Raw genomic sequence first — 23,380 nt, forward strand, 5'->3', positions numbered from 1 at the left:
ACATGTGAGATGTGTGCACTTCTCACAAGTCCTCATTGCTGCTTTCAAAGGGAAAGCAACTGCATTAATATCACGAGATTCTGATCTGAGCTTTCCTGAGGGCTGTCAGCTTGGCCAGAGTGCACGAACATCCCTGAAACACACAGTGTGAACAGCACTCTCTTCATCCTGTCTACATTTTTTAGTGGGATGCAACAAAAACTGATGCTGATCTACTCAGCTCAAGATACAGATTTGTTCTATGAAGTCACTCACCAAAGGGAGGAGAAGGATAAATATTTTGTCCCAACATTTGATGCTTCTATGACTGTGGATTTAACTGGAAGTGCATGCTGTTCATAAAAACACTACATTTGCAGAGCCTGGACTTTAAGGTGGATAAGAGGGGGACTTCAAACTGAAAGGGGATTTTTGCACTAGATTATCAAACAAAAACAGTCTATTGAATTCACACAGGGCAAAACTTTGCTAATGGGCAGAGGGAATCTGCACACCACATCTAGGCCAGCAAGTAAAACCACAGAGTATTCTTCAGTTCATAGAAGATTTTGTACAGAGTTGCTGACACAAGATTAATACTAATTTTATTCTTCTTTTAATCTGAAATTTGACTGTACTGGGATTTGCTCACTGGGATAACTCACTAGCATTTTTTCTCCATCCAAAAAAGGGAGGTACTGTTCTCTTGTCAGTTTTAATAAGACTGAATGCTCCTTGTCCTGATAAATTTGTTATGTATTCAGACAAATATCTCTAAATCCAAGGGAAGCCAAAAGTTTGTTGTTTTTTTTCTTTTTTAAATTTGCAGCTGAAGAAACAAACACAACTAATGAGTCAATGTCATTACTGTAACATTTCAGCAAACACTTCCCTCTGCCTTAGTATGAAACATAAAATGTTAAAGTATACCAAATATACATGAAGATGACCTGTTAGCACTCTGGTCAGGTTATGAGCTGGTAACCAAGTTAGACCATATAAAGCTTGGCACTGTTTGAGTTGATGAGTGAAAAAGATGGGCTGGAAGGAGGATAGAGAAAGGCAGGAGCTGGCCACTAAGGAAATGAAAAGGTTTTAGGACACTTTTAGCCAAAAGGCTGTGCTATTAACCTCCCTTATCTGCACACAGCATCTAAAAAGACAATTCAGATCCTCCAAAGAGCTCATAGAAGAAGAAAATGTCAGGATTTTTTTCTTTTTTGTTTTTTTTTTTTGTTTTAATGTATATATCCAGCTATGGAATCTGCTCATAAGTCCACAATGAAAACTCCTGTAATTCCTGTATTTTAAAATAATTTTTAAAAATAAAACAGGCAAGAAAGAAATCAGCGGTTGAGGTTTCCTCAGAGCTACCCAGTGGCTGCTAGGAGTCAGGGTTCAATTCCCCTTACCTGAGAGAAGCCCTCTGCTTCTTCTCAGAGCTTCTTGCTTCTTCATTAGCTTTGTTTTCAGCTCTGTGCCTGGCACTCTGCAAATCTGCCAAGAGAAAGCACATTATTGTCACATTACTGCCCTTGCTGATCAGCATAAGTAACAATCTACATTGCAAATACGTTTGTTGGTGTCAGTAGATCAGGATGGGATGTATCATTTCATGGAACCTTCTCAAATGTGCTTTTGCCCGCATGACAGATTGTAGTCAGATGTAACCTCGACTGTAGGGTTAGGCTGCACTCCATGTGGCAGCCCAAGTGGAGCCACACTCACACTGACAGGCTCAGTAGCTGGCAATTCACTGCTGTACTAATGCATCATGTAGCTTCCCAGCAGTGGGAATTTGCTTGTGTCTGCTCCTGAGGGAGTGAGTGTTTTATTAAAACTGAGGTAACCAGGCTGTCCTTTTAGACCTGATGCCTATGTTTTCTACTGAAGTATTATTTTAAATACTTTTAAGTATTTCAATTTAGTACTACTCTATCTACTGAAGTAATTATTCTGATACAACTATCATTACAGTGAAGATAAGTTGGATAAGCCATCATGGTATGAGCATTTTATAATGGCAGACTCTGCCAGCACAGAAAAACGTGCAATTTTTATGCATAGATTCTTCGAGTTTGCTTATGCTTAATTGTTTATTTTTACCCAGCAGCAGCGGTAGCTATGCACTGGCAAGAAACATTTTATACCCCTACACCTGCTTCCACACAAACCAAGAGCTGTAGTATCAGCAGAGACAAAGTGGTCAAAAAGGCCTTAGATCTGCCTTGCAGTGCATAAAGACAATTACACAACATGTGGGTTATTGCTGCTTCCAAAAGAAGCAATCCATCAGGAGAGGGAACCCTCATTTGCTAATGAGACACTGAAAGAGGGCAGGTAATTTTACAACTGAGATCATAAAGCAGGTTCATGGGGTTTAATATACCCACATAATTATTTGCCTTTAAGTATATATGTATTTGTATTAACAAAATATAGAGATGGGTTTTCAAGGGACTCTGGGAGTTTTCTGTACTTTTTCCAATGGCTGATTGCACATCCTTACCAGTATGATTCAACAAGATACCCTTTTTCTTCTGGCTGCCATCTGGTGCCACAGTAAGTTTCACTCGCAGAGTTTTGCTGGAACTAGGAGAATGGTTTACTGATGCATCAACTACCTCGTAGATGGTATGAAGCAAGCTGGTAATATCCTAGAGTTGGATTGAAACACAAAAGAACACAGTACTGTGAAAATGGCATGAAACCTTCAGCTTTGATGCTTACAATTGTTTTGGACTTGGGACTATTAAATGCTGATGTATCCTCAGAAGTCACTGAATTTAGAAGAGTTCAACTTGCACAGAGCGTTACAATCTTCACCAAGAGGAATTATGAATTGGGGCAAAGCAGACCAAAACACTAACAACACCACAAAGATATTCAGGTTTCCCAAGCTCTGATTCAGCAAAATGGTGTTCTTTCTTTTCTTTGATTTACACAGAACCCAGGGATAATCATTCATACTCCACTAAAAATTGAGTTCACATGGCCAAAAGAAATACAGCAATTGAAGAAAATCTTGGACATTACAGTCTTCCTATTTGTTTGGGGTTTTTTTTTGGTTTGTTTGTTTTTTTTCCTTGGGATAATTAAATGGTTGATTATCTAGAGGGAAACCAGTAGGAGAAGTGGCAGAACTGTAAACCTCAGGTTTGGAAACCAATGATGTCTGTCTGAATGTCACCCTACCATCTGTGTTTTGGGGTCTAGCTTATTTTGTAAAATTCAACCAGTTCTAAACACACATTTTTAACTGAAAACATTATCCAGTCTATTACAGAACCTTCTTCACAGATCTCTTTGAAGGCAATGGGATGTGAACAAAGGCTTACATGTCTGCCTATATTGGAAAGAACAGCAGACAATTTTAACAAGCCAATCGTTTCAAACAGGAGGAACACTGTTTAGTAGCTGGTGATACTCAAAGGTCTCTCAGGCTGATTTAATCCAGCCAGGCTCAAACAGGGTACTACCTTAAATTGCCAGGATGAAAAGAGGATCTCTTGGCTCACAGCTCTTCCTCAAAGGGATTTTACCCAACTGATCTTGGGCACCAACCTAAGGCCAAAGCATTCTGATCATTGTAGGCTGTAAAGAGCCCATTGAATGCATATCTGAGAATTTCTCCATGCTGGCCTTCCTTTTCCTTGATCTATCCTAGTATCTAAGCTCTTTCCAGATGCCTGCAAGCACAAAGGAAATATCGAAATCATCTTTTGCTAAGTATAACTGGTTCTCAGGATTAAGAGTCAGGTCTATAAAAATTCAAAACCTCTACAACTTTTCCCTTGCTCAGGGGTCACACCTGTAACAAGGGCAGCTCAAAGTTTAGTATGCCCTAATGGGGCCCAATACTTATCAACACACCACACAGTCCTCATTATGGAACCAGCTTTAAAGATGACACAGAAATACTAATTTCTACTCACACAGAATTTAGGGAAATACTGACCTTATGGCCAGGACTGATGATATTACAGTAGATGATTTTTCAGCTCAATAGGAAGAAAGAATAACTAAATCCTAGGGGGTCCAGACTTTATCTTAACATGTAACCTCTCTAACTTTTCTGCACTCAGGGGAATTTCTCCAGACTTGTAAGTTCAAGACAATATAGTCATAAAAAGACAGCAGAATTTGCAGTGTCTCGATTATTTTTCAACTGATATTTTTTCTCTCATGGCTGCAGGAGTCTATATGGGATATAACCACCATGTCAGTAGCTGCTTTCCATGCTCTTGACAATCACCATCTAAAGCTTGAGTGTGGGTCAGAATGCTCTGTGTCAATCTGGCGGACACCTCACAGCTCTTTAACACATCTCCCTTCTCACACTTCCTCCCTAATTTGAAACATAACCAGACCTCTAAATAGACAGAGCCACATCCAGCAGTCAGCTTGAAGAGCTGGATTTTCATTTCCTCTAAGAGGACAAATCCAAGCAAGCACATAAACAGACAAAAAGCCATATCCGTTGTTTTATACACCCTTCGTAAGTCATGTTCTAGGAGCACTGTGCTATAATCCTATACTTTGATAAGCCAAACCTTCTCCTTCAGCAGAATACTTAAGCACAGTATTTATCCTTAACTGGGCTCCATACACTCAGCACTTGGGTAAATGGAGCTTTTCCCATACATTCCTGGATATGTTGGTTAGCCAACATGTCATCTTTCCACACAAGGCTGCTATCAAGAGGTTATTATCAACTTTTTCATTCACAATAATCTGCCCTTCTTCCTTTTTTCAGCTATGCCAGATATTTGTAAATTCAGATGTTCGAACATCTAGTCTATTTCAGCTTCAATAACCAAAGATAAAAAATCCCCCGCTGTCCTTTTACATGATTTTTTTTCAGCGTTGAGGTCTAACTGGCTAACTGGCTGACAATCTGCACCTTGTGTTCTGTGAGGGTCTTTCTCAACAAGCTGCTTGACTCAGCAGTTCAAAAAGTACTCCCAAAGGCTGTCAGGGAAGGCCAAATGTGGCATTTGTGTGACACATACTTGGCAAGTCACAAATATGTGCACATGCACATCACAGCAGAACAAGTTATATCTCTCAGCCAAACAGGCCCGAATTAACCCAAATTAATGCCCAGGCTGTGAAATGACTGCACAGAGGACTCGGGACCCTTGTGGACTTACACACTGCTGCCTTTGCATTTTGTTATGTGCTTAACAGGCAGCCTCCTCCATGGTGCTCTGAACAGCTCTGCATTCTGGCACTGGAGGAACGTGGTTGTCACACTGGATGCATACCAAGATCGAGGTTAGGGATAGCCATGAGCAACCATTTAGTGCTTATGCTGATCTTTTAAATACTGACAACAACATTTTTATTATAGGATTCATTTACTTGTGGTCCTAATTTGGGGTTGGCAATTTCAGCAAATTGACAGCTCTGATTTGGTCAAACAAGGCTGCTTGGGTCGTTCTGTCTCATGCACCAGTCCTGGCTGAGTAGGTACCAGCTACAAGGCAGCTTGAGCCTCCTGTTGCTTCACAATTACAACATATGAATTTCTGAGGTGCTGATCTACAGGGAATGGTCTTTGTCAAAAAGGTTTGAACTGTGACTAAAACTGCCTTCTCACAGCCCTGTTTTGGCAGCTAATACGGTAATGGTTTCTTGTCAAATTGGTAGCAATAGACCATTAAGATATGTTACTCTATATTTAATAGTTACATGTATATTTACCCCCAAAAGTATTTTTATTTTCCCGTAGCCTGCCAGCAGACATTTCTCTTGAAAGCTGTCCCACTGAACATTGCCTGCATCCATTGAGACAGCTTTACCTTCTACACACCAGCTTCTGCATGTCACCATGCTAAAGAAATTTAGCATCAAAGATCAAGAACTAAACCTAGTTAAATGTTCCTCTTGTCTGATACATCAACCAACATGACTCAGAGCCCACCTACGAAAGAACCGAACTTTTCCGCACAATGAATTATGAGTTTTGAAAGTCATGTGATTTTGCAACTGTTTTGATTTAGACTGCTTGCACCTCCCCCACAGAAAGTGGAGTTTTAGACTACTATCTTAAATGGGTAAAGGGAAACAAGAACAAACAAACAAAAATATTCCTCTCCTTTATAGCAAATGGATTATATTTAGAGGGGAAGTATGCTGCATGACTAACTTCTGAGGGGCTTCTGGTATGCAGAATTCTGCTGGAATCTCTAGTTTAATCAAGTACAAAAACTGAAACTAAGATATATTTCCACAGAGAGGAAAACAAATGCTCGTTGAGTAGTATCCAAACAGCCAGCACATGCCATACCCAGATTTGTCTTTTGCTTATTGAACACCACGGTTGGTTTTTCCAGGGTGAAAACCCCATCCTTTTTTATCAAGCAGCCAAGGCAACAAAGTATATTAAGAAGAGAAAATTTAATAGATTGCCAGAGATATTTCCATTCAAAATATTAAAAAGCAAACAGTTAAGCCCACACATGTATGCTGCACTCACACATGTATCTGCAGAATACTTTTTTGGATCTCCAGTAGGAGATTAACAGTAATTTAGAACATTCAGAGAAACCAATGGGTCTGAAAAAAGAACGAGAGCACTGAAGTATTCCTCATTCCTTCCAGAACTTATGTGAGACCAAGAAAGTCCTTATCCAGGTACTATTTTCTATTTTTAAGGAATATTAGTGGTACAGGGATGACCTTATTTTTCCCAGTTAATAAGCTATTAGCATAGCTTATCATCCCAAGACTAGTTAGAAAATTAGAGATTTTTGTAGAAGCCACTAATAGGCTTTTCCATTAGAATTAATTTAACAGAATGGGATATTTGTACCTAAAAAACTCCAACCAACAAACAACCCCCAAAAAATGCTAAACTACTAGCCTCCCTCAAATAAAAAAAACAAACCACAAAACACCCCCAAAACCAAGAGTTTAATAACACTGAAAGAAAAGATTCAGTTTGAGTCTTTGTAGCTTGCCTGAGAGAGAATTCTTCGACCCCCCCTTAAAACCAAAAGAGAAAGTTATATTTTCTCTTAATATTTCTACCTGACATGAAGACACCATTTCTAATGGCTGAAATTATGGCCACAGATGGGCACTGCTCCTCTATCCATTGGTTTAATTGTTCTATGTCCTGAGTTAGTACAATGCTGACAAACACAGTGAAAACCAACAAATTTCAAGATAAGGGTCAGGTGGATAAATGGTTGCCCCAAAAAAGCCAATATCCTTCCAGAAGTCAATGACTGAGTTCTGAATGCAGATATAACCTCAAACCTTTTTATTCATCAGAGCACAGGAGTAAAAAAATCTAAAAAGGGAAAGAACAAGTCACAAAGGAAACATAAGAGGAAAAATTGGGTATTTAATGTAAGACACAAAGAACATTTTTAGCATTAAAAATGCATGAAGAGAAACATCAATATCAGTTCATTACCTTTCCCTTGGAAAAAGATAAATACAAATGTCTCATTTGTACTTTGTTTGTAGTTTGATTTCTACATACAGCAGGATGTTTTTATTGCAACATCAGCTCTGTTTGATCACATACATTTTTGAATCATTCTTATTTGGAACGTGAAAGGAGCTTCACTTGCTATCTGCTCAAAAGCTACTCTAGAAGAAATTCCCCTTTTTTTTTTTTTTTTTTGTCCTGACAAGGAACTTTCTTGTGTGCTTATTCCTGTGCAGCCGCTCAGCAAAGAAACTCAATTTTACAAGGAAGAAATGATAAAAAAAAACCAAAAAACAAGCTTGTGTTTATGAAGTATAATTACATTCAGAGAGCTCAATATAAAACCTCATGGATCAAAACACATTAGTTCAATTATCCAAGTTTCAAGTCCAATTACAAATATTCGTGTGAAGATAATTACAGCGCAGCTGTCAGTTCTAAAAAGGCCTGCTGTACATAATGAATTGTCCTCTTATGGCTTATGGAATGAAGGGAAACATTATTAGCCAAGTTTTGTAATACACATATTAGAACAGGAGAAGTTATCTCTCACTAAACCAAAAAGGACGGAAAACCAGACATCCTTATGACAGAAAAAGCAGAAGTTTAGTAACATGCAGTAATGCTAATTTATAATTTGCCATCCCAATAATTATGCTCTCATAATGGGTGTATCTCTTCAAGAAGCCTGACTAGATATGAATTTCTAATTATAAAGACTACAGAATAAGTCATACAGATTCTAGGAGGAAATCAAAGCAGCATTAAGTTCTGAAGATGTTGTTAAGATCCAGAAGAAATTTCACTAAGATGGAATTTGAATGCTTTTGCGATGATCTGTCATTCTGTAAAACCCAAGGGAAGTTGTATCAACTAAATACACAGCTTATTTACAATTTTTAAACATTTGAATGAAAAAAACCCATTCAGTCCATTAGTAAAATTGCTCCCCACCTGTGTGTCTTACAAACTTAATTTAACACCGTGGATTCCTGTGGAAACTCTCTGGACATGGGGTATAATGTTTTAAACACAATGATTTTGAATCAAATGAAATGGATGTGGGTGGGCATGCCACTTCTTTTCCAGTGTCTCACTTTTATAACGTGGTGAAAAGCAAGAATAATACTACTGACTTCTTTTTGTAAGGCACCTCCAGGTCTACAGGTAAAAAAACTTAACTTAAAAAATTTCATCTCTCTGTTAAATCCAGCTATAAATCCAGGAGACATTAAAGGGAAATTTTCCAAGAAGGAGAAAAGGTTCATATTAAGCTTTTCTCACCAGAATGCTGGACCTTTGTTAAGAAAAGCTGACTGTTTCTGAATGCATTTTCATCAGCTCACTAAAGGGCACTGGTACAGATCAGCCTCTTCCTCAGACTGCCCATTCTGTCCCTGATCCAGCAATGTACTTCACATACTTTTAACTGAAAACATGTCTCTTATTCATTTTAATTGAAACTATTCAAATGTTTAATGTTCCCCCTCGTTAAGTCATTTGCTGGAACAGGAGCAGAGTTGCTTAGCAAAGGACAGTATCAGGCACACTTTGTCTACCCAGCTCCCAGGGGCCAGGAGAACAAGAATTTCTATGTCATATTAAGAGACTAAAATTCCTCTTTTGTGGCCAGGATTATCTATGAGCTGCTATTGATAGTCATTCTTGCTCAAAAAAACCATCATAAATTGCACCTGGATTCAACAGAAGATAACCAAGAAGATGGCTTATACAAATGGTCCTGGAACAGTTTGCAGAAGAAGTGTGTGACATAAATGGGAAGATTAGCAATGGTGTATACTGCTTGTTTCTATCTTTGGTCACATGTAAAGAGCTGAAAATTATCAAACTATTTGGTCCCTTGGTTGAAAGAATTTTTTTTGGCACAGGTTCAAGCCTGAATGTAGCAACCTCCAGACCTCAGAGTAGTATAATATTCAATCCCTGCACAGATTTGGTTTCAGTTAAGCTGTAGTCTGCTCTTGTAGCAGGGAGAGATAGAATTTGGCTGTAACATATTCTCAAAGTACAGTCAAATTAAGCTCTTTGGTGTACCACATAATCACAAATAATTATTGTATACACACTTGAAAGCATATTCTCGTTATGTTCAGCACATGGAACTCCCACTGACATTAATGGGAATTCCATGCCTGAATGTAAAAGACACCCATGTGTGTGGGTTTGGGGTTTGCGTGTTTTTCCCCTATTTTTGAGAGTCATGATAATCTTGTAATGAAGACTTAGCCTTGGGTCTTGAAAGACCTGGGTTCAATCTGCCACTAGGTTCTTGTGAGACTTCAAGCAAGTTATTTCATTCTTCTAGTCTCTATTCCACAAACATTAACAAATACAACACTACTTCCTCACCTCACCCCTCCTTTTCTTGCCCTCCCTCTCTCTATCTCCCTATCTGAAACTCTGGACTTGGCCAGCAACTTTTCATCTGCTTGTTCTCGTGCATGAGTGGCACAGATTTCACTTCACTATTCAATGCACTATCAGAGTAGCGACAATAAAAATAACCTTGTAATGATGTTCAAATACATGTTAAAAACCCTGAACAACCACCACATTTGGCAATGTCAAAAGAAATTTGCTTCAGGCTTACAGGAAAAAAATCTGCCCTCAGTTGGTGTCTAAGGCCACTACACTTTCAGTATTTGCCCTATTGCTTTCAGTCAGTTTTAGCAATTGTCACAGGCACCAGCATTAGATCTAAGTGAGAAAAAGCCTTTGATTTTCAGTTGATTATCTAAAGGCATGGGAGCCAGTAAACACACATCACAAAAATCAATGACAGCACACGGCAGTAAATCCCAAGTAAAAGACATTCTTCTAGAAGAAGTGTTATTCAATTCAGGCAGAAATAGTTCTCAAAAAAGACTATATCCTAATCTATACATCCTCTTATTTGGCTTCTCATTTGCACATGAAATGTGACTTGAAGACATCCTGATGATAAAAAATACACACAGGTATGCTTTAACAGCCATTCTTTATGGTCCTCCAGAGAACATCATCAGTGTTATTTATACTTGGAGGGAAAAGGCAGAGATCAGCCCAATATTCATGAAAACAATAGAAAAGTATAGTTAGTACTATTGGAAAGAACGTCAGCAAGCAACCTTGCTATTTAGTTAGCTTAACTCTGAAAAGCAGGAGAGAAGCCAGAACAATATACATTTGCAGGGGTTTATTTTGACAATGTGTTTAGCTGTTCAGTTGTTTCAGATATTTTTCCTCCTCAAATGCCGGTACTATTTTTTAAAGGCTAATCTCAGGTATTAAACAACAACCAGCTTAAAAAATGGTACAGTACATCTGAAAACAGTGAACTACTGGTGGGATTGTTTATAGGAGAGAAGGGTCCATGGAAACTGCTATTTAAGTTGGCAGGACACCTCTACTTCATAGTAGAAAAAATGTTCCTGTTATAAAACACTTCTCTTGTTAGCAAGCGCTGCACATAAAGGGGCAGCTGTACTTTGCTTACCTCACGTGTGACTCTTCCGTTGTTATCAAAGTCATACAGTGTGAAGGTCCATTCTTGCCTGTTATCTTCCTCTACAGACACATCACATTGCAATTCCTAAGAAACATGCAAAGAGCAGCTGATTACCTAAAGCAAAAGGCCTGTTTGCAGAGGAGACTCTCTGTAGAAGGAGGCTGCTTGCTTTCTTCCTTCGTCCCTCCCCTGTGGGAGGAAACTTTCAGGATATGTCCCGGAGAGGCCTCTGTCCACCACAACAAAGAGGTCCCATCACAGTCATATAACCCTCCTAACTCTCTGGGATACACCTCAGGGAATTCACAACATGCTTTCTACTGCATTGTAGAAAACAGGAAAAGGTACAAGAAAACTACTCCCTGAAGCTCTTGAAATGTAGTAAAATACCCCACTAAAAAGTGAGAAGGAAAACTATGCTTAACTCAGGAAGAGGAAGACAACAGAAGCAGACTTGCAAAATGAGGTGGCACACCACAGGGCCAGGAGTAAGGATTAATGTGGTATGGACACAAATCCCCACCAGAGAGACCTGTCCTCGACACAGATATTTGACAGGCAAAGGTTGTCAGAGTTAGTGCAGTACAACATCAAGCCACTGAAGCTCCTGAAATGGAGCCTGCCTTGGAACTGGCAAGAACAACCTGGTGGACAACCTGGATTGCCTGCTTCTTGTTTTAACTATGTTTCTATTAGTGAGAGTGTGATCTGTGGAAAGCCTGAAAGAATCAATTTGTTTAAGGGGAAATAAATCCCCAAACCAAAATCAAGAACAAAGGATGCACTTCGACTGACACCTGGGTGCAAATCATTTGCTGTCTCTCAAGGTCTGTGCAATCAGAATTATCCAGAGCCACAAAAAGGGAAAACAGAGAAGTTACAGTGCAATTAAAATGAAAGGCACTGTATGCAAGTAAAATAAACAGCTCCAAATAGCTCCAGCATGATAGACCTCAAAATACCTGGTTGATCTTCTGACTTGAAACCAATTCCCTACAGCAGTTACGGGTACCCCGTCCCCTGCCGAGTTCAAAGGCAGCCTTCCTCTCAGTTGTAACAAGCCCGGCTGAGAGCTGCCAAGTGCCCCACACTCCACTGTGGAAACACAGTTTCGTATTACATAAACATTCCCGGCACCTTTAAAAGCCAAATCACTTTCACCTCAGATTTAGACCTCTTGTCGCAACACACGCGTTTCTGATTCTTTTATACCTTTGAAGCATTTACCAGTCTCTTAGCTCCCAGCTTACATTGCTGGAAAACTTCCATTTGTAGAACAAGGGAAAAAAAATTCAATACTTGGTTTCTTGCCACATATTAATACTTCCCTGTCCCACACTGCCTACCATAACATCTTTATGTGAGGATGTGCTCTGCTTAGTTAAGAGCCGTGGAAACCTTCCCTGCATTAGTCACAGTGCCTAGAACCAAGTGCTAACCTTTATGGCATGCCAAGAACTACTTGGGAACAAACGCAGACTTTGCTGGTACAGTGGAGCTCCAGCTACTCTGGCACCAACCATGTTGACAGGTGTCCTCCAACATTCAAATGTCAAGGCACTGTTAATTGCAATTTATCATGCCTTTCCTGTCTGCAAATGTCTGCTACTCAAGGTAGAATGTAAAATGTGCCTAGAAAAAGAGTTATAGCTGTGCAATAAAAAAAAAAAAAGGAACATTCACCTCCCCCCAGAAGGCACACAAGCAATACCTGGACTACCCATGGGAAACCTACCTCCCCCTAATCTGCTTTAAAACAATAAAAAATAAATTGAATAAATTGTACCGGATTGAGAAGGCTGAGAAGGAAAAGAACACTCGAGCCATGCTGCAAGGTGTCTTTTAAACAGCAATTGAAGAAACACAAAGCTCATTACTTAGGGAGCCTGACAGCACTGAAAGGCAGAAGTTTGCCATACCTGCTGAAGTGCAGAGATGAATATTTGTGCTGTTTCTTGCTGGTACCAGAATATCTTCCTCCTCACCAAGACAGACAACCCACTAGCTGGATGACTGCATGCTTCCATACTCATATTTATGAAAAGACTCCCTACAGAAACAAAATCTCCCAACTACACATGATGTCTGGCAGTTATATGATGTTTGTAAGTCTACAACAAAATAGCCCATAGGACTCATCACCCTCCTTCTCCTCCTTCCATGTGATCAGATGGATTTCCTGTGTAGCAGGTCAGGATTATTTCACTTTGGAGACCTGGGCACAGAAGACCAATCATTTCAGAAGCTTTTACAAGCATCCTTTACATCACGTAGATTTACCCAAGTGCAATAGTCCATGAAACTCAATCTAAAGATTTGATAATATGGTAGCTGGCATAACATATAAAGGGTTAAACTGAAAGCTTCTTACTATACATTTCAGACCCTGAAGAGAAATAATCACCATTTGATTCTCTCCAAACCTGGAAATAAATGTCACAAATCACCTCCTAAGGAGCACCAATAGTAAGGCACTGATTTGTGCCAGTTCTGTTGCCTCCCATACCCATTACAAACATTGGGAGCAATAAACATGCATCAGATGACACTATTTGGTCCACAGGTTATTTTTCTACCATAATTATGTCAGTACAGTGAAACTTTAAAATGCAAAGGACTTACTTCAAATTTCAGCTGCTTCTTGGAACTCGTGCGTGTGTCACTTTCTTTTTCTGCTTTCTTTTCATCTCCACTGCAAACTCCATCTGTCTTCTCTGGAGGCAAAGCCACTACGAAAAGCATATTTAAGAAAAAATGCTTATAAGGAAATGTCAAAGCAGTCTCATATTTGCAAACCTGTCTTTATATTTAGGGTGAAATTGATATCAGCAAACTTGTATGAGAGGATCATTATACTTGATTTGCTTTTGTGTTCACTACACATCTGGGATAATTTCAGCAGACAATCTACCAACGGCTTTTGGTACACAGCCTCTCCTACAAACATCACTAGAGTCACAGGAAGTTCAAACACAGTATTAGGAGAATATAAAACAGCAGAAATGTTACTGCAAATAAGTTGAATGATTTGCAAAATATTGAAAGTTTCTGACATATTGCAAAAACCTATCACATTCACCAGCAGTGAGTGAAGTAATGAAGTTGAAATAAAGTCCTCATTCTGTTCCAGTTTCACTCTTCAAACACACGCAAAGCTTAGTACCTTCCAAGAAGGTAACACTACCTGCCAAAAAGATTAGTTGCCTTTTTTCAATGCATGAAATAGCATATTTTACTCAAGTTTCAAGTTAAAACATCAGGCACTTGCATAAATCAAGAGCACTCATAAAGAGCATCAATATTAATATCTATCACAACATAACATATATCATATATGTAACAGAAAGATACATGCTTCTCATGTGGATTAAAAGACAAATGCCTAGAACTTATAGCTGTTCCTTTGGCTTCTGCAGGGGCATTCAGCCTTGCACATGATGAAACCCTGTATCTGAAGAAAACTAATTCTATCTTCATTAGCATTATGAAAATATACACAGACTTTTTAACCCTACTCTGAGACTTTTAGACATGATTTTTTACACATCCACCCACCTCAGCCAACATTATGCCCATACTCCATTACATATAGCAACAATCCTTCCAACTCCCCAAAATCAAATATTGCAAGAACACGGGGTCCTAAAGCCAGCATTTTCTTCTCTTGCACTGCAGCATTTGCATTTACCCAAAGCCTTTATCCTAACGCTATTTAGGAACTGTTTCTTGGGGATGCCTTTGTAAGTAGCATCTCATTAAGTGCCAGTTCAATCAAGTTGCATTCCTTACAAAAAAGGTGACATGATCCCCTCCAGTTCAGGGTGACCTGTTTTAAACTGGGTTTAGTGCCTCTCCTGGTGTTCCACACTGCTGAGCTGCCTCCCAACCATTCTTCTAGGAAAGCAAGTCACTACCATGCTAGAAATTAAGATACTCTATTAGCCATTTTCCAGGACTTTCCTTCATATTTAAACTAGAAAAATAAGCTTCAAAAAACTAACCCAACAACAACAACAAAACCCCACACAAAAAATTCCCACAATTCCCATTACCATAGCTTCATACTCCCAGAAATTCCAGAATTCTGTCACAACACTCACATTGTCACACTGAAATACATATCATAATCTCATTTATGTGTTTAAATTTAAAATTATTGTATTACTTTTGTTTGTTTGTTTTCAAAACTGTGGTATGCTATACAAGATGGATATGCAGTAAAGAAGGGGAATGGAGTACAAATCCTGACCTTGGGAATTTCCTGACTTTGATATGGACTGGTGGTTTTGATGTTATACTAATACCAGCTTCCCAACACAAACACATGTGTAATCTGCATTATACCAACACAATGGTGTTTATTATACACATACTGACATGTTGATATACTTTGATTTCTACTCCAAGTCATGTTAACATTCCTTAGACCAAACATAAGCTAAGTAGGAAGGTCAGACAAAGGAAGACAAAGGTGCTTTCACAGCAGTTTCTTCCCTGATTCTATTAACCTGTTGTTATTGGAAAGCAGGGACTGTTTCTTAGGAGGTTTTTATAGAGTGTTTATCATACATAAGACAGGTATTAAAATAAGTATTATTTCCAATATATACTTTGAAGTATATCTGACAGAGTGCCATTTGCTTTATACTCACTTTGCCCGTAAATACAACTCAGCATTACTGGAAGTTCAAAGCTAAGGCCACAAAAAGATTCCCATACAACAAAAGACAACATTTGTTTGTCTACTTTAGTCCAGCTTTGTTGTTTCATTCTAACATCAACAAGAAATGAAAAGGTAACCTGGGCCTTCATAACAAGTTACACTGATAGTGGTTCTTCAGGCACACCCCTAGATTTTCAGTGCCTCATCTCTACCAGTGATTGGTTCTTCACATTCACAGTTATTACCTGACAGAAACTTCTGTAAAAGAGGCTTTTGCAATCCCTCACAATCTTGCTCTAGGGAATGCGAAATAAATGAAAGGTGGGCTGGTATGACCACTAGCTTCACTGGGACAGTGAACCGCTATTTGGAAAAAAAAAAAATTCACTCCTGTTATCACACATTCTTTTAAATGTTTAAAAGTACATGATGGCCAAAAGACTTCTACAGTGGTCTTTTATCTGTTGAGGGTCAGCATCCCAAATGACAATGGCATGGCAGACTGCATTAGGCATAGCACTGTGAGGCAGATCCTGCACAAGATGATTATTCCCTGCCACAGTGCTCTTTGTTGGGTTTTCTATCAAAACAAAGTGTCTTAGAGAGCACTTCCTCCTTTCCCCCACCATGCTCCTACACTGTGCTAAAAGCCACTGGCATGTGCATAGAGCACCAGAGTTCCCCAGTCCACACCAGGCACTTCAGAGAGGAACAGCACAGAGTTACCTTCTGCTTTCAGGAGCAGCCCTTCCCCTGGCACGGTTAACAACCTTTCTGGATGTACAGTTTGTGTGTTCAGATAGGAAGCTTTCGCTTTAATGTATAATTCATGTAACAGAGGAAAAAATGTGCACTGACAAATTAGTCTTCTCAAAAAACAAGGGTTCAACTATTGGGGAAGGAGGGGATACATCTTGCAGTACACTCCTTGGGAGGGTTTAAATGCTGTATGCCAGAAATTATCCTCTTTGAGCTTCACTGACCTTTGATCTGAAGAACTTACTGGCCTTGCTGCTCCAGGGAATTATCCTTTGAAATCAGTTACTCATTTTGGAGCTCAAATGAAATGGGAAAATCTGGTGATCTCATCCTGATGTCAAGCTTTGTTCAGCAAAGAAAAATGAAATCTAACTGAGGAAACTTTAAAGGGCAATATGGAGATACTAAAATAGTATTTACAAGAGATCAAATAATGTGTCTGTGCATATATTCCCATGTGTCTTATCCAAACTCATTGAACATTTAAAAATACATACTGTTTTGTCTAAGAGAAGGAGAAGTGTTAGGCATCTTGCTGCTATACTTAGTTTTGACTATTGACGTGCTCAGTTTCATGAGGGATACAAACACATGCAGAGCCTACTTATAAATAAAATGAGAATGTCTGCTTTGGACAGTTAAAACTGGCAGCCTGTAAACAGAGATCCACCAGTGAGCCACATGCCAAGGTTCAGATACATTCACAATGTGAACTTCCTTTCAGCTCTGCCAATGATATTAAACTAGACTAGACAAGATAGTTATCTCAAAGGAGTGTGGAGAATTAATAGACTTGAGTTTCCAAAGTCTAGGCCATCAGAAATAGGTCTACACACAAAAACACTTACCTCCCTGCTCAGACAACAAGTCCTGACAAAAAGAACATGCTACACAGAAAAATACACAGAGAAATATACCCTTGTTGTGGGAATCCACAACTGAAGGGAAAAAAAGTATATGTATTGCTTCTCATGGGAATAACCATATGCTCTCAAAAACAATGTTCCCTAACAGAATGTTTCATGAGTTGAAATATTGCATATGTTTTCTTTATTATGTTCTTTTCTTGTTCATTATTAATGGTCTTGTATTCACTTCTATAACCTTAAGACACTATAAAAATGCGTCTGGACAATATTTGAAATTGGAAAGACAATAAAGGAAAAATATTAACTTGGAAAAATTGTGAAATACCATTCTTTCACAAAAAACAAACTGACTGGCTTAAGTGTACTAGCAGATGTTTCTCCCTACAGTTGTTAATTACTACCACCCAATTGCTTATAATTGAAGAGGGGGAGGAAAAGAGCAAGAGAATGAACACCAGTTTAAAGATATTAAGACTCATCCCAGAAGAATTAAGTCTTTTTTTCAGTTTTTTTTCATTCCTAAGGAAAGGGGGTAATAATTCAAAATGCTCCTTAGGAATCACCAAAATATCCCAGAAATGAGGTAAACTGATTGCTGCGCTGTGTATTGAATGAGGTTAGAATACTAAGCTTCAGGCAGAAAAAAAAATTTTTCTCTTGCCTCCATCGTGCATCTAACAATAAGGGAGAAAAAAGAAAACACCAAAATAGAGCTGCACTCAGGTGGAAAAGTGACTATTTAAACATTCACCCTTACTCAGGTGGCGTGTTATTCCACATCTCTCAAAGGTTCATTCCAGCAAAGGACCATGCTCTTTGTCAAATGATCTGCCGTCTCAAAGCAAGGACAGCTTCACTCCAGTTTTCAACTGTACTTCGCATTTTAGTCAGATGGATTAACAGGACCTTGAGCTCAGAATCAAAGGGTGCAACTCTGATGAAGGTCCAAGTCCGGGCTACCAACTCCAAATTTTGCATAGCAGTTAGGAGAACTCAGGCTAAACAGACAAACAACTTCAGAACCTCTTTCGAAGGACAGCCATTCCCAAAGCTATGTGATTGTTGCATCACCTTAATTCAAAAAGCAGAACTACAGGAGAAGCTGTGCAATTCCACAGTGGTGAATTATGACTGGACATTACCAGCGATATGTTAACCCTATCTTAATGTCAGGGTCATTACTGAGAGAAACCAGAGTAAAGGTAAAACTGGAGAATTGACAAAAATGCCACCTATGAAAGTCAGCACCTGCCACACATGAAACCAAACCTTTGAAGTGAAATATTATTAGCCTTCCTCTCATGTTGGGTGGACTGGATTCCACAGCAATTCTTTAAAACTACTACCAGAAGCAAAGGGACAGAATTATCTGTACGTGGGGAAAGGAACAACAAACCACACACTAGAACCTGAGACTTGTGGGGGAGTAGGATAAAAGCAAAATTTAAAAATCATCTATTAAGACAAGGAGGTGAAGTCATAAGCACTTCTATAACAGGTCAAATTGAACTCCAGCAGCAATATTTGACTGGTGGAATTGAGTGTCAAAGAGCAGGCCAAGCTCAGTAGTAAAATTCCTATGGACATAAAAGGATAAGGGTTTCCCTTCCAATTTACAGATCTAGCAGATGCAGCAGAACTTAGGAGACTATGAGAACCAAAGGGATAGAAAGAGAATTAATTTCATTGTTTTAGCTGAGGTCTCTGATGTCTAAGTTATCTGGTTCTGCCAACATTTTTTCATTGCAAATCAGGTTTGACAAACATAACTGACATTTCTCACTGACTGCGCAACAACTAGAACAATAACAACCATGTTTGAAAGTCTAAATTAAGAAGTCGTCCTTTAATTAACAATTACTTTCACATTCAGATTTCACTTCTAAGTTCTCCTGGAGGCCATGGTTTAAGAAACATCACTCCCATTAAGCACATTTTATTTTATTCCACAGATCTGATGGAGATAACTTTGCTCTCTTCTCCAGTGGCAAATGAACATAGGGAGAAGGGGGTCAGGGAGGAACATTCCTGTTCCACAGCCACCAGAACAAGCACATAGAAAAACAGGCTCGTCCTGGGTCAGTGCCAAAAGCATGTATTCAGCTTTCCCTGTCTGAAAGCTGAAGCTGATGAATTAGACACACCCTTCAAAACAACAAAGATCAAGCTGCCTTCTCTGAAACTTACTGTAGGGAAATTAATTGTCCATTTTACATCCAGCGGGACAAGTCAAAACCAATTTAGAGGAAGCTGTACTAGTAGTGCCTCCTACCAATCTGGGATGGGTATTTCAACCTGAAAATATGGAGAGAACTCATGTTTTCTCTTTCATGGTTTCTTGTTGACAGTCACAACACAAATTAAAGGTTCATTTGCACACCATAGGGAAAAAAAGAGTCACAGTGTTACAAGACCTACTGCCAGCACCTGACCAGGAGGAGACAGAGCAGAGGGACAGTGACTCAGACCTTGTGACAGCTTGCAAAAAAAGAAAAAAAAAACAACCCAAAGAAATACAAAACCCAACAAAAATAGAAGACCAAAATATGTTTTAAATATTCAGGCATGGTTCTAACTGATAAAACACCACTAAGACATTGAGGAACAGCTAAACTGAAATTCGCTCAGAAAACAATTTCTCTCCTGAATAAAGTTTAGTCAAACTCACAGGTCTGTGCAACACCACCTCCCTTAAAGGTTCAATTCCTTTCGCCAATCCCAATAATTTGACATTTCTAAGTAGAAATACTTCCAAGCTTTGATGCAGAACCACAGGTTTCTATCTAGGTCTGGCTTTTTTGGTTTGGTGGTTTGGGGATTTTTTTGGCTGTTATGCTGGGGAGAGTGGGGTGGATTTTTTACTATTTCCTTGCAAAAAAGTTGTGTAGTAAAGATGCAGATAGAAAAGACAAATGGTCCCTCTCTGCTAGCTAGGGTGTAACTCATACATGCTTAAACACTAAACCTAGATTTCTCACACTCTCTCTAGAGTGAATTTGCTAAAGGGAGGGAGTTTGCTGAATTTTGCCAGATTATGATTCCCTTTTCCAATTAGCGCCCCAACTGGCTGTATTTCATCAACAGAAACTGCCAGATTAAATGCCTTACTTGACCATCTTCACCCAATACACTTTGATGTTCAGTTCTCAAGCTTCAAAATACCTTTTGGATGAAGATCAGACAGCACTAAACAGAATTACTAATTAATTAAGCAAAGTTAAATTTTAAACACTGTTTGTTGTGTTAGCCAAAAGCCTGAACAGAACAGTCTTTTTTTTTTCCTTCCTCATTGGAGATCAAAGAAGATCATTTCTCATTCCCCACCCCAACCTTAAAAAAAAAAAAAAAGAAAAAAAGAAAAAAAAAAAAAAAAAAAGAAGAGAACACGAAAACAGGGAAGAATCTCCGTAAGTTTTGGTCAGAATAGTTCAGGATGATACCTGTAGAAGCAAGATTTTTGTTTGATCAGTGGCCATATCAAAACCCTCATGAACAGAATGCAATCTGTTGCACCATTTAACATAGGTAAGTGTTCCTTAAGTGAAAACTGTCACTGTCATATGGACCCCTCACCACCTTCTTACAGTATTGTATGTCCCTGGGGCTCTGAATGGGCCTGTGAAGTGTTGAATTCTGTTACTGAACAGGGACAGATAGGGACATCAACTGATCACTTGCAGCTTAAAACAAAAGAAAAAAGACCTCTCTCCTCTAAAGATGGTCCTACACTGATTTTGGTTAGTAACTGGTAACAATTTTGCTTTTTAAAAATTCATTCTCAGTGTAAGTTGCAGACATGCATGTTCTCATAGGATTTTCTATCTTAAATTTTCTTTGTCTTTGTCTCTTTGGATTTTTTCCCCCTGAGATTCACAGGGGAAGAAAAAGAAGCCCCTGCATAACCCTTTATTCAAAGACTGAGTAGGTGATGTTATTAATAATGTAGGCTTTGATATTAACTTGCTCCCATCTAACTTAGAAGTTCAGTAAGAAAATCGTGTTTCTACCACCTTTGCTGTGATAATGGGGCCTCTAAAGGTATCTGACCTGTAATATTAAATTAATCAGAATTGCTTCCCATGAGGATGAATGTCACTCTGACCCTCTCAGAGCTAAACTTTTATAGAGAGCAACGTTGTCGACCCATACTGTAACATTATTTTGGCTGTGATGAATTAGTTACACATCTGACAACACTTTAGTAAATATTCAGTAGTAGGTTCAGTATTCCCATCCTCACAGCCCTACGTATTATTCTGAGAGGGAGGGGTGAATAGAGGCTGATCCACAAAACAAGAGAAAAGCGTTATTGTGATTAATATTAGTCCAGCATATACATGTGCATATCCCTTTCCCTTTTCATATTAATGCATGGGTGAGGAATGGTACTGAGGTGATGCATCACATACTGCTAAACATGCGGAGAAATAAATTTCACCAGGGCTTGACCCAACCACCTGAAATCTGGAGAATACACAGGATCTCATCAGAGAAACAATTCCCACAGAGCAAAGGCATGTATCTGCTCACCATTGTTAATTAGCACAGCCTAAAGACCTCAGCCAGAGATGGAAGCCCACATACTGCTCAAACACAGAAGACGAGATGGTTTGGAGCATGATTTGGAGCACCCTTTCAGGAGGAGCCAGCCCTTCCTGTTGCTCCAGACAGCAACTCAAGATTCAGCTTCCCACTTTGAGCTACCCCTTTGGTGGAAGATCCTGTAATATTCTCCTAGACACTGTCATTGTGAATTTACCTTCAGATGTAGCATTTTGAAATCTAGGCAGCAATACCCATGTGCTAGAGGGGCTGGGCAGCTGTCCCTGCAGGGCACAGGTGCCTGGGACAGGACAGCTCCCAGGGCATCCTGCAGGAGCACAGGGAGTGGATTAGTCCGAACCCCAGTTTGCCAACAATGTCCTGCCACACCTGCATGGCTCCGCTCTCTTTAAAGGCTCCTCGAAATAGCAAAACAAGGGTCTGCAGCACCACACTTCAGCTTTATGCCTCCACATCCTTAGGATGGACTATAACTCCCTCCTAAAAATATCTTTTATGCACAGAGTGCAGGGCTGCCTTGGCTTCCCTCAGCAACTCCTGTGCCAGCACTGAGCCCTGAGCGCAGCCCTGGCTGCCAGGCACAGAAATGCTCTCCCCTCCTCCAGAGCCCTCTGAAATTTCCTTGGGTAGTGGCTCTCTTACTTCTGGATATTTTGGTTTACAACTACTATTCCTTTTTTCTCTTTCTGTTACCTTTACAGTTTTAAATCCTTTTTGGTACAAAGTTGAGAACTCTGGATGACGTATTTTATTGGTGAAAGGACCTGGATTGCTGGATCAGATTTATAAAGCAAGAAAAAACTGATTGCTAGAAGTTTTATTTTGTTTTCGGTATTTTGGGGGGGTTGGGACTTTCCATCTTACAAGAGCAGCTGGACTCCAAGCTCTTTCAAGAGCAGAAATGTTGCTTCAGGTTCATTTCCACAATCCCAGAGTGCTGCATTTATTATTTGCTTTTACTCACAGACTAGTTGTGGTTACAAAAAAAAGCTTGTCTTCCAAACAAATGACATTTTATCTCTTTCTCCACAGGAGAATAAGGTTGACTGCTACTTGTGCTTTGAGGTTTGGATATGATTGAGATGAAACATCTGTTAAGAAAAAAGGTGTGGGGGGACTTTTTTCTGCTAAAAATATCATGCCTTTTTTTTTTTTCCACCAAACTTGAAACATGTGATGAAATTCAACTTTTAAAATATAACCCTGGAGCTACTTGAAACTATAAAAGTCTCCTCAGTATCTGAGGCAAGTCAGAATTTCCACTGTTCAAGCTGGGCTTTTATGAAGAGCAGACTTTAGAAAAACCTGTAATCTGTCTAGGTAACAAAGGGCACTTGTTCTGCCTGGTGAGGTAAAACTTTGGGTTTCTGTAGCTACTGCAGCAGAAGTGGAGTTGAAACACACAAAAGCACCCTGACTGATACACACTTTGAATTTGGAACAGCAACTGGCAAAGCAACATGCTTGTCATGGAAATTGCCTCCACAGCTCTGCATCGACACACTCGAGTGTTTGCAAGGTTCTGCGAGTTGTTGTAGCTAAACTTACCCAGCCCAAGATTCAGGCTTCTAACTTTGCATCTACCAGGCAGGCCA

The 23,380-nt window shown here is 39.3% G+C and overlaps 1 protein-coding gene across 1 annotated transcript in view; it reads right to left on the bottom strand.

Moving 5' to 3' along the window:
• Positions 1-23,380, bottom strand: part of NKD1 (NKD inhibitor of WNT signaling pathway 1) — a 69,427-nt gene that overhangs the window by 6,815 nt on the left and 39,232 nt on the right. Inside the window, exons 3-6 of the mRNA XM_042027749.1 lie at positions 13,554-13,660; positions 10,920-11,015; positions 2,489-2,636; positions 1,392-1,476 (exon numbers count right to left, since the gene is read on the bottom strand). Of these exons, the coding sequence (XP_041883683.1) occupies positions 1,392-1,476; positions 2,489-2,636; positions 10,920-11,015; positions 13,554-13,660 (436 nt within the window). The remainder of the gene's footprint in view (positions 1-1,391; positions 1,477-2,488; positions 2,637-10,919; positions 11,016-13,553; positions 13,661-23,380) is intronic.

The sequence above is a fragment of the Corvus kubaryi genome, unplaced genomic scaffold (assembly GCF_017639235.1).
Source record: "Corvus kubaryi isolate FWS band 111438036 unplaced genomic scaffold, C.kubaryi_AGA036_p1.0 37300, whole genome shotgun sequence".
In the NCBI taxonomy this organism is placed as follows: domain Eukaryota; kingdom Metazoa; phylum Chordata; class Aves; order Passeriformes; family Corvidae; genus Corvus; species Corvus kubaryi.